General features: G+C 41.8%; 1 protein-coding gene across 1 annotated transcript in view; it reads right to left on the bottom strand.

Annotated features, from left to right (window-relative positions):
- The window catches only part of JMY (junction mediating and regulatory protein, p53 cofactor), a 71,857-nt gene extending 57,207 nt beyond the window's left edge, over positions 1-14,650 (bottom strand). The window contains exon 1 of the mRNA XM_052646725.1: positions 13,498-14,650. Coding sequence (XP_052502685.1) covers positions 13,498-14,538 — 1,041 coding nt within the window. The 5' untranslated portion in view covers positions 14,539-14,650. The remainder of the gene's footprint in view (positions 1-13,497) is intronic.
- Positions 14,651-15,133: the final 483 nt, after the last annotated feature.

The following is a 15,133-nucleotide window of genomic DNA, read 5'->3' as shown; positions in this document are numbered from 1 at the left end:
GAGAAAGCAGAAACTAATGCATAAATGATTCCATAGTTCTAAAGTTCTAAAATTCATATTTAACATTTCTGAATCAGTACGCATTTACAAATCAGTGATGCAGATATAACTATTATGGCCACTTACAGAAATAAGAACCAGAGGCAGAGGCTCGGTAACCTGCCTAAAGTTAGGGAGCTGGTGAAAGGTTGAGGTAAAGTGTGAATCCTTGCAGCCTAACTCAAGCCCTTAAGCACTGCCCTACTTGTCCCTACGCATAACCAGCCTATTACCTTTCCCTTACCTGAGTGATTCCAATCTTTTGGGTCCAGGAAGACTGAAAACATGATGAAATACATATACAATGGAATACTACTCAGTTACTTTAAAAAAAATGAAACTTTGCTATTTGCAAAAACATGGATGGACTTGGAGGATAATATGGTTAACTCAGAGAAGAAGACAAATACTATATGATTTCACTTATATACAGAGTCTAAAAAATAAATGAATGAACATAACAACAAAAACGAAACAGACTCAACATATACAGAGAACAAACTAGTGGTTGCCAATGAGTAAAGGGAAAGGGGGATGGGCAAGATAGAATTAAGGGGATTAAAAAGTACAAATTTATTGTCTATAAAATAAATAAGCTACAAGGATATACTATAAAGCAAGGAGGGAATATAGGCAATATTTTATAGTAACTTTAAATGGAATATACTACATAAAAATTTTGAATCCCTATGCTATATACCTGAAACTAATATTGAAAATCAATTATACCTCAATAAAAATAAAAAAATAAATACCTTTCCCCCCAAGTCTTAGGTCTCATAAGACTCAACATATAAAGTAAAACCTGCTCAAGCCCTAACTCCAAGGCCCTCCAGGGAGCCAGAGATCTTTTATTAACACTTTACAAAATCAAGCACTCTAACAGGCTTCACTGTGAGCCAGCGTATAATTTCCTTTTATTAAAATAATGCATGTTCTTCAAGTTTAGACATTGCTAAAGTAATTTTTGTTCCCTTCTCTCTTAACCCTCCATTTCTTTTAAAAATTTTTTCTTTCATATCGGAGTATAATTAACTATGCTGTGTCAGCTTCAGGTGCACAGCAAAGGGATTCAGTGGTATGATACATGTATCTGCTCTTTTTCAAACTCCCTCCCCATTTAGGTTATTACACAGTACTGAGGAGAGATCTCTGTGCTGTAACAGTAGAGTTCTGTTCGTTATCTGTTTTAAATATAGCAGTGTGTACGTGTCAATCCCAAACCCCCTCGAGCCCTCTTGTCACCACCTTTCATTTTCAGTTAGCAACTCCAATACCCAAATTCACAACACTTAATAAAAAAGAGGCAGGGGGAGGAAGAATTTCCAACTAAAAATAAATCGAGAGAGTTAACATACTTAATTGCCCTCCTCCCCTGCATAGCCAGAAAAATTAGTATAGTTATGACAGAAAAGGGAGCTCAATATTAACTATTCAAAGTTACGCACTGCTTGTTTGAGACGGTAATAAACAGCAAGAGAAAGGAGGCAGATTTCAGGTCTTACCTTATAATACACCAAATTCCCTATTACTACTGTGGAAGGAGAAAGTATTAGGAAATGCTTAGAGGAGAATATTATCATACCATCTAAACCAAATCACCCTTAGCTAGCTTAATACAGAACAGAATTTGTAATAGATTAAATATCAGTATAACGTTTATTCTTCTTGCGGTTACAGGAAATTTTTATGAGTCTGTATGAGACATATGCATTCTGTCTCACATTAAAGTTTTATGTATAATACATGTACAAATTTAAATTCACTTCCTTTGGGATTCCGATGTTCTCCAATGATAGACAAAACAGTATATGTACATAGCCAAGGTTTTGCAGAAACAGTCATCAGCCAGACACTGTTGCAATACTTTTGTCCAGTGATGAAGACTCTGACCATGTATTTCAATTTAACAAAGGCTAAGTTTATCAGTTAGCCTCACTCCCTTTCTACAGGGATGAAGAGAGTCCAGTGGTTAAGAAAACTGGCTAGAATTAGGCATGCAATTGAAGCTGGTTTTCATATATGCATATGTTATCTTAGGCAAGTTTATCTAATTTCTTTGAACCTGTTTGGTCCATTGTAAAATCCCTGCCTCTTACGTTGATATGAAGATTAATACTAACAAGAGTTAACATTAAGTGTTTATTGAGTAAATGACACTAAGTAATTTACATAAAAGTTACTTTTCAGTCACTCTATGAGGCAGTAGTATTATTCTCCTCACTTTACAGATGAGGAGGCTAAGGCATTTAAGAGAATTAAGTGGGCCCAAATTCATGAAGCTATTAAGTGGAGGAGCCAGGACTCAAACTCACTTGAACCCTACCTCTTAACTCCTATCAATATGCTAAGTTAATGTATTTAAAGACCTCTGCACAGTGCCCAACCCATAGAAAGCATTTAGTAAAGGTTAGCTACTGTGATCACTAGGAGAAGGGAATGGCAACCCACTCCAGTATTCTTGCCTGGAGAATCCCATGGACAGAGGAACCTGGTGAGCTACAGTCTACGGGGTCACAAAGAGTCGGACACAACTGAGTGACTTTCACCTCACTCACTGTGATCATCAAAAACTAGGGCCTCACACAAGTCTCTATACCTCAGTCATTCCAGTTATGACCTTGTTAACAGGTCACAAAACAACAACAAAAAGTCAGCAAAGAGGTGACAGACTCACCATATACGATGGTGAAGGGGAAGAAAGACTTTCAGTTAGTAATCTAAAGTCTGTAGGGAAAAGCACTCACATCAAAATCCACCTCAAGGACAGGTAACAAAGTGAGGAAAAGAAAATAAACAGAAAAAACAGCAACACCACTCCTGCCTGCTTTAATGCCCCCATGTACTAAAAAATGAATTAGACCTTTTTCAAAGCCTAAAGCCTAAAGAAAGAAAACATGAAGAGATGGAGCCAAAGCAAAACAACACCGAGTTGTGGATGTGACTGGTGATGGAAGTAATGTCTGATGCTGTAAAGAGCAATACTGCATAGGAACCTGGAATGTCAGGTCCATGAATCAAGGCAAATTGGAAGTGGTCAAACAGGAGATGGCAAGAGTGAACATCGACATTTTAGGAATCAGCGACCTAAAATGGACTGGAATGGGTGAATTTAACTCAGATGACCATTATATCTACTACTGTGGGCAAGATCCCTTTGAAGAAATGGAGTGGCTATCATAGTCAACAAAAGTCCGAAATGCAGTACATGGATGCAGTCTCAAAAACAACAGAATGATCTCTGTTTCCAAGGCAAACCATTCAATATCACAGTAATCCAAGTCTATGCTCCAACCAGTAATGCTGAAGAAGCTGAAGCTGAATGGTTCTATGAAAAACTACAAGACCTTCTAGAACTTACACCCAAAAAAGATACCCTTTTCATCACAGGGGACTGGAATGCAAAAGTAGGAAGTCAAGAAATACCTGGAGTAACAGGAAAATTTGGCCTTGGAGTATGGAATGAAGGAAACAGAATGGAGTACAGAAATAGAGAAAAACAACAGAATTGGAAAGACTAGAGATCTCTTCAAGAAAATTAGAGATACCAAGGAAATATTTCATGCAAAGATGGCTAATAGAGTTTTGCCAAAAGAACACACTGGTCATAGCAAACACCCTCTACCAACAACAAAACAGAAGACTCAACACATGAACTTCACTAGACAGTCAATACCGAAATCAGATTGATTATATTCTTTGCAGCCAAAGATGGAGAAGCTCTATACAAAGACAAAGACCGGGAGCTGACTGTGGCTCAGATCATGAACTCCTTATTGCCAAATTCCAGACTTTAACTGAAGAAAGTAGGGAAAACCACTAGACCATTCAGGTATGACCTAAATCAAATCCCTTACAATTATACAGTGGAAGTGACAAATAGATCAAGGGATCAGATCTGATAGAGTGCCTGATGAACTAAGGACGGGGGTTTCTGACATTGTACAGGAGGCAGTGATCAAGACCATCCTCAAGAAAAAGAAATGAAAAAAGGCAAAATGGTTGTCTGACGAGGCCTCACAGACAGCTGTGAAGGGAAGTGAAAGACAAAGGAGAAAAGGAAAGATATAACCATTTGAATGCAGTTCCAAAGAATAGCAAAGAGAGATAAGAAAGCCTTCTTCCGTGACCAATGCAAAGAAATAGAGAAAAACAATACAATGGAAAAGACTAGAGGTCTTTTCAAGAAAATTAGAGATATCAAGGAAACATTTCATGCAAAGAAGCGCTTAATAAAGGACAGAAATAGTATGGACCTAACAGAAGCAGAAGATATTAAGAGGTGGCAAGAATACCCAGAAGAACTATACAAGAAATATCTTCACAGACCAGATAATCACGATGGTGTGATCACTCACTGAGAGCCAGATATCCTGAAGTGCGGAGTCAAGTTGGCCTTAGAAAGCATCACTACGAACAAAGCTAGTGGAGGTGATGGAATTCCAGGTGAGCTATTTCAAATCCTAAAAGATGATGCTGTGAAAGTGTTGCACTCAAGATGCCAGCAAATTTGGAAAACTCAGTAGTGGCCACAGGACTGGAAAAGGTCAGTTTTCATTCCAATTCCAAAGAAAGGCAATGCCAAAGAATGTTCAAACTACCACACAATTGCACTCATCTCACACGCTAGTAAAGTAATACTCAAAATTCTCCAATCCAGGCTTCAACAGTACGTGAACAGTGAACTTCCTGATGTTCAAGCTGAATTTAGAAAAGTCAGAGGAACCAGAGATCAAATAGCCAACATCCGCTGGATCATCGAAAAAGCAAGAGAGTTCCAGAAAAACATCTACTTCTGCTTTATTGACTATGCCAAAGCCTTTGATTGTGTGATCACAACAAACTGCGGAAAATTATTCAAGAGATGGGAATACCAGACCACTTGACCTGCCTCCTGAGAGATCTGTACGCAGGTCAAGAAGCAACACTTAGAACTGGACATGGAACAACAGACTGGTTCCAAATTAGGAAAGGAGTACATCAAGGCTGTATATTTTCACCCTGTTTATTTAACTTAAATGCAGAGTATATCATCAGAAATGCCAGGCTGGATGAAGCACAAGCTGGAATCAAGATTGCTGGGAGAAGTATCAATAACCTCAGATATGCAGATGACACCACCCTTATGGCAGAGAGTGAAGAAGAATTAAAGAGCCTCTTGATGAAAAAGTGAAAGAGGAGAGTGAAAAGTTGGCTTAAAACTCAACATTCAGAAGACTAAGATCATGGCATCCGGTTCCATTCAGTTCAGTTCAGTCGCTAGTCGAGTCCGACTCTTTGCAACCCCATGAATCACAGCACACCAGGCCTCCCTGTCCATCACCAACTCCCAGAGATTACTTGTTCACAAATAGATGGGGAAACAATGGAAACAGTGACAGACTATTTTGGGGGGCTCCAAAATCACTGCAGATGGTGACTGCAGCCTTGAAATTAAAAGACGCTTGCTCCTTGGAAGAAAAGTTATGACCAAACTAGACAGCATATTGAAAAGCAGAGACATTATTGCCAACAAAGGTCCATCTAGTCAAAGCTATGGTTTTTCCAGTGGTCATGTATGGATGTGAGAGTTGGACTATAAAGAAAGCTGAGCACCAAAGAGTTGCTTTTTGAACTGTGGTGTTGAAGAAGACTCTTTGAGAGTCCCTTGGACTGCAAGGAGATCCAACCAGTCCATCCTAGAGGAAATCAGTCCTGAACATTCATTGGATGCTGAATATTCATTCAGCTTCACTAATGCTGAAGCTGAAACTCCAATACTTTGGCCACCTGATGCAAAGAACTGACTCATGTGAAAAGACCCTGATGCTGGGAAAGATTGAAGGCAGGAGGAGAAGGGGATGACAGAGGATGAGATGGTTGGATTGTATCACTGACTCAACTAGACACGTGTTAGAGTAAACTCCGGGAGTTGATGATGGACAAGGAGGCCTGGCATGCTGCAGTCCATGGAGTCGCAAAGAGTCGGACATGAATGAGCAACTGAACCAAACTGCACTGAAAGAAACTATTAGCATCATTTTTTAAAATATAAATTTATTTATTTTAATTGGAGGTTAATTACTTCACAATATTGTATTGGTTTTGCCATACATCAACATGAATCCGCCACAGCATCATTAAAAGTGCTATGTCTTAGTCACCTTGCTGCAGAGAAACCCAAACCTGGAGACAAGTACATAAAACAAGTGGACCAGGTCCCAGCTCTTGCCATACTGTGCTTGTAAACTACTCTGGATCCTAAGGAAAAGAACAACGTATTTCCATTTTCCAAACATGAAATTAAGGCCCAAATAGAGTAAGTGACAGCATAAGGTCAAGCCACTAGTATCAGAACTAGGACAAAAACACAGATTCTCCTGAGCCATGTTCAGTAAATTTTCTTTCCACTAAGCACTAATTAAGATAGTGCAATGAGACATTCCTTTAAAAGTATTGCCTGCCTCAACTAATTCTCAGCAGCAGCAAGTTGGTGACCAATTTTAATTAAAACATTTTTCCTGAGGAAAATGACCATTCCTGTTTATCACTGTATTCTTCCTGTGCCTATATTATACGAATGCACTAATTCTGGTTGAATAAACTAAGCCCCAAGCCATCACCTTCACTATAACCTTAAAAGCTATAATAAAACCCCAAGTCATTAAATGAACTTCATTTTTCCTTAAGACCATTCTCTAAAAATGTCTAGCCCACAAGGTTTATATTTCTTTCACCGTTGATTACACAAAAGCTTCAGTTTAAAGTTATATGTTATACCAATTTATAACTAAAATTTAGAATTCAAGGATAGGGATAAAGGCAGTTCCCCATATTTAGGAAAAACATCTCACAAAATTTTCTAGCCTTTTGCTAAATGAATGCTTCTCTGCCCCACACAGTTTTAATGACTTAGACACTCTGTGCTAAGCCTAGTTGGCATTAACAGTCCCCTATAAGAAGCTTGAAAAGCCGAATGAACTTCACCACCTATACCAAAAAGCAATTAGCACCAAGAACTACTGTTTAGTCTTCACTGCCTGTCTTTTGCCCTTAAAACTTATTTTTTCTCCTATGACAGCTAAGGAAACTGGGCAGCTTCAAAGGGAGCAAATGCTGGCCTATTAATGAGTAATAAAAAGAGCCATAGGGAAATTTCCCATTACAAAAAAAATAAGCACACATAAATCTAACCATCAATGGGAATTCACCCTGTGCTTTCAAGTACCACTTCCAACAATATCCTACAGTCAATTAGAGGCCAAATAAAGCAGCAATGGAGAACACTGAGACTAAAGCTAAATGTGAAGATCTGGGGAATGAAGATTGCTAATTCAACCATAACAACTGTTATGTTTGACAAACCAAACCTCCCACTCACCTTCTCCCTTCAGCGCGCACGCACACACACATGCACACACACACCCTTGTACTCACATTACAGAAGTAGTATATTTGTCCAAACTGGCCTTGCTTTTGCAAGGAGGAAACATGTCTGTGAAATATCTGGTGGGCCAGGCATCATGTGATGTCAAACAGCAAGCAGAGAAACCACCACATAAATTATTTATTGGGAAGGCTGCCGTCCTGCCACCAGCCTCCATTTTTCTGTTTTACAGAAAGACTAACCACAGAAGCACATATTCAACTTTTTTCCCACACCTATCTTTTTTTTTTTTTCCCAGTTATATGAAAAATGGCCAGAAGTTTATTAGGGCACAGGACTGAAGAAAACGACAAATATCTAAGTGATTATTTTAACAGCTTCCAGCCTTTAAGTCTTTCATCATAATTTTCAGGAATCCCACAAAATTCATTTAGCTTCATTATCCCATAACTGTGTTTTATAGTAAAAGAGCAGTTTGCACTGTTTATGTAACTATCCAGGCAGAACGGCTCTCTCTCCACTGCAACTGAGTACACTATGTCCCTCCCCAGCCTGCTTCTACTACTTACGCCTAATCATGGGTCGTGGCTCACTGGGCCCAAAGACTAGCATCCTAGGGCTCCTAAAAGACTGTCATTTCTCTAGTGACATATTAGATATATATATAGATATATATATAAAACAGATACATAACAAGTATACAGCAAGTATAACAGATCTTCCTTGACTTGCATTGGGGTCACTGCCCAATAAACGTGTCTTAAGTTGAAAATACTCTAAGTCAGAACTGCATTCAGTATACCTCACCCACTGAACATTACAGCATACCCTAGCCTAAGTATGCTCAGAACACTCACCTTACCCTATACTTGGGCAAAACTCATCTAAAACAAAGTCTACTTTATAATAAAGTGCTGAATATCTCAAGTACTTGATTTTAATACTGTACTGATGTGACAACAGAAGGGTTGTATGAGCACAGAACGGTTGTTTACCCTTGTGATCACATGGCTGACTGGGAGTGACGGCTCGCTGCCCAGTGTTACAAAAGAGTATGGTACCCAGGAGAGGAAGTCCAGTTCCTACTGAATAGGTATCTCACTCATATCATCTTAAAGCTGAATGACCTTAAGTCAAGGACTGTCTGTAGCTGGGATTTTAGCAGTATTCCAGTTTTATAGCTAATCTTAGTTTTCCTGGGAAAATCAGTAAAGTCATAAATGGGAGGAGGGAAATGATAAGTAAACAATCTCCATAGAGCTCCTTGGCCTTCTGCTGAACAACTCAAGTCAGAGTTGTTTATAGACAAGTCATTTTAAAACACAAAGGGAAACAATGATTGGGCACTCCTGTCTAACATAAGCCCACCCTGGCACCCTAGGCAGCCTGCTTCTAAAACCTAACATGAGAACTATGCCCTACACTATGCCTGTCACAATTAATTTGAAATAAAACAAATGCATTACCTTAAAAGTGCATCACCAAACCAACTAGATTTTAAAATACTGATGCCACCCTCCCATTCTCAGGAGTGGAGACTGACATCTCTTCTAATGTCATCACGGAAAAAAGGCAGAAAAGGCACATGCAGAAACATATGCAGAAAAGGCATACGTTTGAATGAGGACAAATCAAAGTTGAATCTGAGTTTAGTCACTCCTTAGCTGGTTCAGTTCATTCACTCAGTCGTGGACGACTCTTTGCGACCCCATGAATCGCAGCACGCCAGGCCTCCCTGTCCATCATCAACCCCCGGAGTCTACTCAAACTCATGTCCATCAAGTCAGTGATGCCATCCAGCCATCTCATCCTCTGTCGTCCCCTTCTCCTCCTGCCCCCAATCCCTCCCAGCATCAGAGTCTTTTCCAATGAGTCAACTCTTCGCATCAGGTGGCCAAAGTACTGGAGTTTCAGCTTTAGCATCTCCTTCCAATGAACACCCAGGACTGATCTCCTTTAGAATGGACTGGATGGATCTCCTTGCAGTCCAAGAGACTCTCAAGAGTCTTCTCCAACACCACAGTTCAAAAGCATCAATTCTTCGGCCCTCAGCTTTCTTCACAGTCCAACTCTCACATCCATACATGACCACTGGAAAAACCATAGCCTTGACTAGACGGTCCTTTGTTGGCAAAGTAATGTCTCTGCTTTTTAATATGCTGTCTAGGTTGGTCATAACTTTCCTTCCAAGGAGTAAGAGTCTTTTAATTTCATGGCTGCAGTCACCATCTGCAGTAATTTTGGAGCCCCAAGAAAGCTGGTTCAAGTTGGCCAAAGCAACTTCTCCTTCCTATAAAATAGGTATAAAACATCACCTGCCTCAAAAAATAGTATGGAGGATGAAGATAGGTAATGTGAAGTACTCAACACCTAAAATAGCACCACTAAATATTTACATTCCTTTGAAACAACACTTTCTGAACGCCACTTTGTTAGGTACTTTTTCATAATGTCTTAAATCTTCAGAAATCCTTTACGTATTTCCCCCATTTCTGTTTTAAAGAGGTTAAATAACTAAGCAGGTCACAGAAATGATGAGCACTCATTTAACCCCACATCTTTCTTACCCCAAACACAAGGTAGTCTCTGTCTACTGTGTGCCTTACATGGCTACTTTTGAAAACACATGCTTCTCTCAGTGGTTTCAACTGGAAAAGTTAGAATTGAGCAATTCTATAAACATAATAAATTCCAAAGTGAACACTGATTTTCAGATTTTAATCAACTCTATCATCATAGTTGAGGTTTACTATCTAAAGGACCACAATGATTTCAATAGTTGTCCTTATACTGAAATTTTATTTCATATCATCAAAGGGTAAACCATACTATGGCTTATAATACAATACTCAACTTTTAACCAACAACCAAAGCTACTGTTGAAACCATTCCAAGAGGTCCTGATGGCACTTGATTCATTCAGGGATTGAGTGCTTGCTATATAAATAGCACTACTTACAGTAAATCCTTGTTAAAGTTCAAGACAAGCCTACCATGTAATAAATTTCACATTTCATTTGTATTCAAGATTAAAGGCCTAAGTAGTATACAATCTACAATTCTTAATTCATCTAAAAATAATTTCATTAGTATTGTATAAAGTACCTCCTTACAAACTAGTCAGTTGACCAAATTTGTGAACTATTAACAAAAACTTCTGGCAGAAAATGTAAGGTTTAGTAAATACTTCAATACTCCACAAGACAGATATAGGAGTACTTCTTATAACCCCATACAAATCATAAATATATTCCCACAACTAAATTCCAAAAGAGGTTATGTCCTAAGTTTACAAAATAGGTATTTTATAATTGTGATTTTAAGGCTCTTTTTGAAGAATACCTTTCAGTCTTTCTCTCCAAAACTGCAAATACGCCTCTGCATATAAAACTCTGCAAACTACTTTAGGTATTCCATTAAAGTCTATCAATAGCTCCTCTCAATTCACAGGAAATTCACCACCCCTAGATAACCACTCCTTATTTAGGAGGTTATGTTTTTATAGTTTTAAACAGATTTTTCTCCTAGTTTATAAATAGCAGGGTTCCTTGAGGAATTTACATTTATCAGCTTGAAAATTTACTTACAACTTTATATTAAAATAACACTTGCTCCAAATCTTTTTTAGAAACTGGTGTCTTTTGTCCACTATTATTAAGAGTGCTCACAAAATTTGTGGCCCTGAACTAGGGGTGGCAAAGAAGAGAATTCCAAGATACTGTCAAGGCCAGTGACCTTGAGAAGTTTACAATCTCACTGTACAGTCTGTCCTATTAAAAAAATAAATAAAACAAACCTCTCCTTCAACAATTTACTGACATTTCAAACACAAATTGGTGTGGTCTTTAAATTAAAACCTTTAAATATATTGGAAAAGGAAGACTGCAGAATAAAGAACTGGAAAACAGATTCAGATAAATTAAAAAAGGAAAAAACACGACCAAAGGATCGCGCAACGCATACCTGATTCACCACGTATTACCTATGTCTGATTCACCACGTATTACCTAGCTTTAAAAAACCTATAGTTAATTCCACACAATTGTGAGACTAAGAATTAAAACCAAAAACCAAGACTGATTTAGACATAATTACTAACTCAATAGAACTGATAACAAAAAATGACACAACTTCGACAAAGATTTTACCTAAAAGAATGTTCCTGCAAGCTAGTAAATCGGCAGAAAGTTTAAGCAGATGGGGTAGAAAAAGTATATGGCAGTTATACTATACACTCGCACTATCACACTCATGGTAGATATCACCGATTAATCGTGCAACCCTTTCCTCCTACTGAGCCTAATTTCTTCCAAAATAGCCTTCCAGTAGAAATCAGGGTGGGCATTATAATTGAACCTATCTGTTGTTCTTCCCTGATAGCTATTCTTCAAATACTGTTCAGTCAACTATGTGAAGAACCCAGAATTTATGTATTTAATGTTCAAGAACTTAAACTCCATTTATTGAGTTGCTCCCCTTTCTCCAAAATACTCTACAAAAAAATTAAATATCCTGTTAGAGAATGAAACATATGGTCAATATAACCTTAATTAGGAAAAATAATCTTTCTAACAAAATGGACATGAGTTCTAGAAAACTATTTCTCAGCAGTCCTCATTTTTGACCCAATTCGAATGAAAAAAAAAAAAATTACTTTTTCTGAGTATCAAAAAAAATTAAAACCAAACATATCTTCAACATTTAGGGATTAAAAAATAGAAAAGGAAAAGGAAAAAGATAATAATATATACCTGTAAAACAAATAACCGAAAGAAGCATTAACTTTGTCCTTACATCTAAAAGAAACACAGGTCACTATGAAAACTCTGAAGAGAACATGACCATTTAAGATTTGTCACTTCCTTCCAAAAATGATTGAAGGTATTAATAGAACAAAGACTCCAGAAGTGAGATGATAAAAAGGGAAATAAAAAGAGATCCCTAGAACTATGGGAACACATCATGATGGGTGATGTTTAGCATCAAGTAATCTAACAGGACGAAGTGAAAACCTGGAGTCACCAGGTTTTAAGAAAGCACTGTGGAGTAAGTGAGGAAGAATTACTTCCTAAATCCCGAATAGAGAATATCCTACGAGGAAATCAGGAGGTTCCTGCTTCCCGGCACATACTCCCAAGATTCCAGTAGTATGTAAACACAGGCAAAGAATATAAGCACGTCAAAAGGAGGCATTTCCCCAACCCAACTCCAACCTCAATTGGTACTAATACTAAAAATAATAATTTTGAGAACGAGAATACTTTTTTTTAGTAGTTTTCCGGCAGAGGCTCTTAAGTACGCATGACCTCTAATTATACATCCTACACATCGTAGAGCTCTCTATGTATAACCATTCAGACCTTTTCCCATTATTTCCTGGAATTTTAAGGATTCGTTTGAAAAAACGCGCCTGGACTACTTTTAGTCAAGTCCAAAAGTATAATAAACATTTCTACCCAAGACCTTTTTCCTCCCTAAAACAAGGGTAACATGAGCCCTCCTTAAAGGCTTGAGATATTCCTAAGGTATGTATCCAACTGTCAATAGGGGCTTTTTATTTGGACAGGCCTCTCATCCGGAGAAAAATTATTTAAAATTCGCCAAAGTTGCCAAATTACATTTGGAGAAAAAAAACCGGACCAGTTTTACTTCATAAGACAAATCATTTTCAATAAACGAACATGACACCAGGAAAGTAAGTTTAATGATCCGGGCAATTATTGCTGGAAAAAACTTTAGGAACAAAGAGAATCACTCACTTAGCTTATATTTACGGGACATCTTTCTTCTGAGTGGCTTTAGTCTTTCTACCATTACTTAGTAGTAAAGAGAGTATTTTCTAGAACTTATATGATAAGTAGGAGGCGGAAATCTAAAGGTTTATCCAAGTTCCTTCAGAGGCCAAATTAAAGTAAGCCATGATTTTTCCCACTTCTGAGAGGAATGAAGGGGGAGAAAGGTCAGGGCCCCCTCCTGCAGCGTTGTTTAGCTAGGAAAACTAGAGTCCCAAATGCGCACAACCGAGACCGAGGCTCCAGTCTGCGGCAGCGTGGAGCCAAAAGCGATGCGTGGAGCCTAGACCGGGTCCTTACCTCCTGGATGCGCTTCCTGGCCCGCTGGAGCACTTCTTCGTAGCCCTTCTGCCGCAGCTCGCTCAGGCTTTCGTAATACTCCTCCGGGTCGTCGGTCTCGGTGAACAGCACCTGGGACAGGATCTTCCAGCCGCAGGTGTCCAGGCCGTGGCCCAGGTAAACCTGGAGCTGGTAACACAGCGTGTCGATCTCCTGCTCGGACATCTCCGGGGCGCCCCCGAACAGCACCGTCCACATGCCCGACGGCTCCTCCGGAAACACCGGCAGGCACGGCTCCAGCTGCGAGTTCACGGAGCACAGCTGCTGGTGCACGGCGCGCAGATCCTGGAAGGAGAAGAGCCCGGCCCAGCTGCACTCCTCGGCCGGAGACTCCAGTTCGGCGGCCGGCGGTGGCTGCTCCGCGGCCGAGAGCGCCGGCGCCGCCGGGTCCGCCTCATCTTCCCTCACCACTTCCAGCACCTCGATCTCCTCGGCGACCGTCCCGCAGGCGCTCACTACCCGCACCGACGACATCGGGGCCTCCTTGGCCGCCGGAGGGGCTGCCGCAGCGGCGGACCCCGCCACATCTCTGCCTCCGGATGCCCTCCGGACCGGGCTGTGGTTGGCCCTCACCGGGCTCCGGAGAGGACTCTCCGCCCCTTTGCCGGCCGGACTCCGCAGCGATGGGTCCCCTCGAAGGCTGCACGCGCTCCGCGGAGAGCTGCCCTCTGGCCAGGCTGGGCGCCTCCGGGACCCGGGGCTCCTGCCCAGAGTCGCGGAGGCAGTGGCCTCGGACCGACCCTTGCCCGCCGGGCTGCCCGGCCCGCGAGTCCCGTCGGATGCGAGCGCGCCTGACTCGGCACCGCCTCGCGCCCCCGCCTGATCCCGGGTGCCGCTCCTCTGCCTCTGGGCCGTCCGGTTGTGGCAGGTTATGGCAAACTTGCCCTCAATCTCGTTCCAGGCTACGATGAAGACGAACTTGTGCTTCTCGCGCTCGTCGAATACGTGGGGCCGCACGGCCACCCAGTCCGACTCGACCGTCTCCTCCAGCGCGAACGACATGGTGGCTCCGGCGCCAGGCCGCGGGGAAGGCGCCGCTGGCCCTGCCCGCGCGAGGACTCGCCGGCTGGCTGCGCCGCGCCCCCCACTCACCCTCGCCGGGCGCCTTCAGCCATCTTAGCGCGCCGGCCGGCTCTCCCCGCTCGCTCGCCTGTCTCTCCGTCCTCGGACTCGTCGCGCTCCTTTGTGGCGCGGCTCGCGGGAAAGACAATGCGCGTCCCCGGAGCAGGTAGTTCACATGGTCACGTGCGGCTGGGTCTGTTTACAAGCCCCGCGCCCGCCCGGGCCGCCCCCCGAGCGAGGCCGCGGGGCTGAGTCTGCGGCGCTCTGGAGGTGAGGCGCGGGTAGCGCGGGGCCGGCCGGGCGGGTGGGTGGTCGGGGCCCTGAGCTTGCGAGCCTCCGCCGCTCGCTCTGGCGGATCTCCGCGCCCCTCCTCCTCTTCTTCCCGACAGCCTGGAGCCGGCCTGACGAAGGGACGCGTCTCCTGAGCGCGGAGCCTCAGTATCGCCACAATGTTGCCATTCGGCTGCTGACGTAGCGGCTCCACGAGGGACGTAAACACGGGCACGTGCCGCACGCTGGTGACGCGGCGGCGGCG

This window comes from Budorcas taxicolor, chromosome 10 (genome assembly GCF_023091745.1).
Source record: "Budorcas taxicolor isolate Tak-1 chromosome 10, Takin1.1, whole genome shotgun sequence".
NCBI lineage: Eukaryota > Metazoa > Chordata > Mammalia > Artiodactyla > Bovidae > Budorcas > Budorcas taxicolor.
This window is presented reverse-complemented; position numbering and strand designations above follow the sequence as displayed.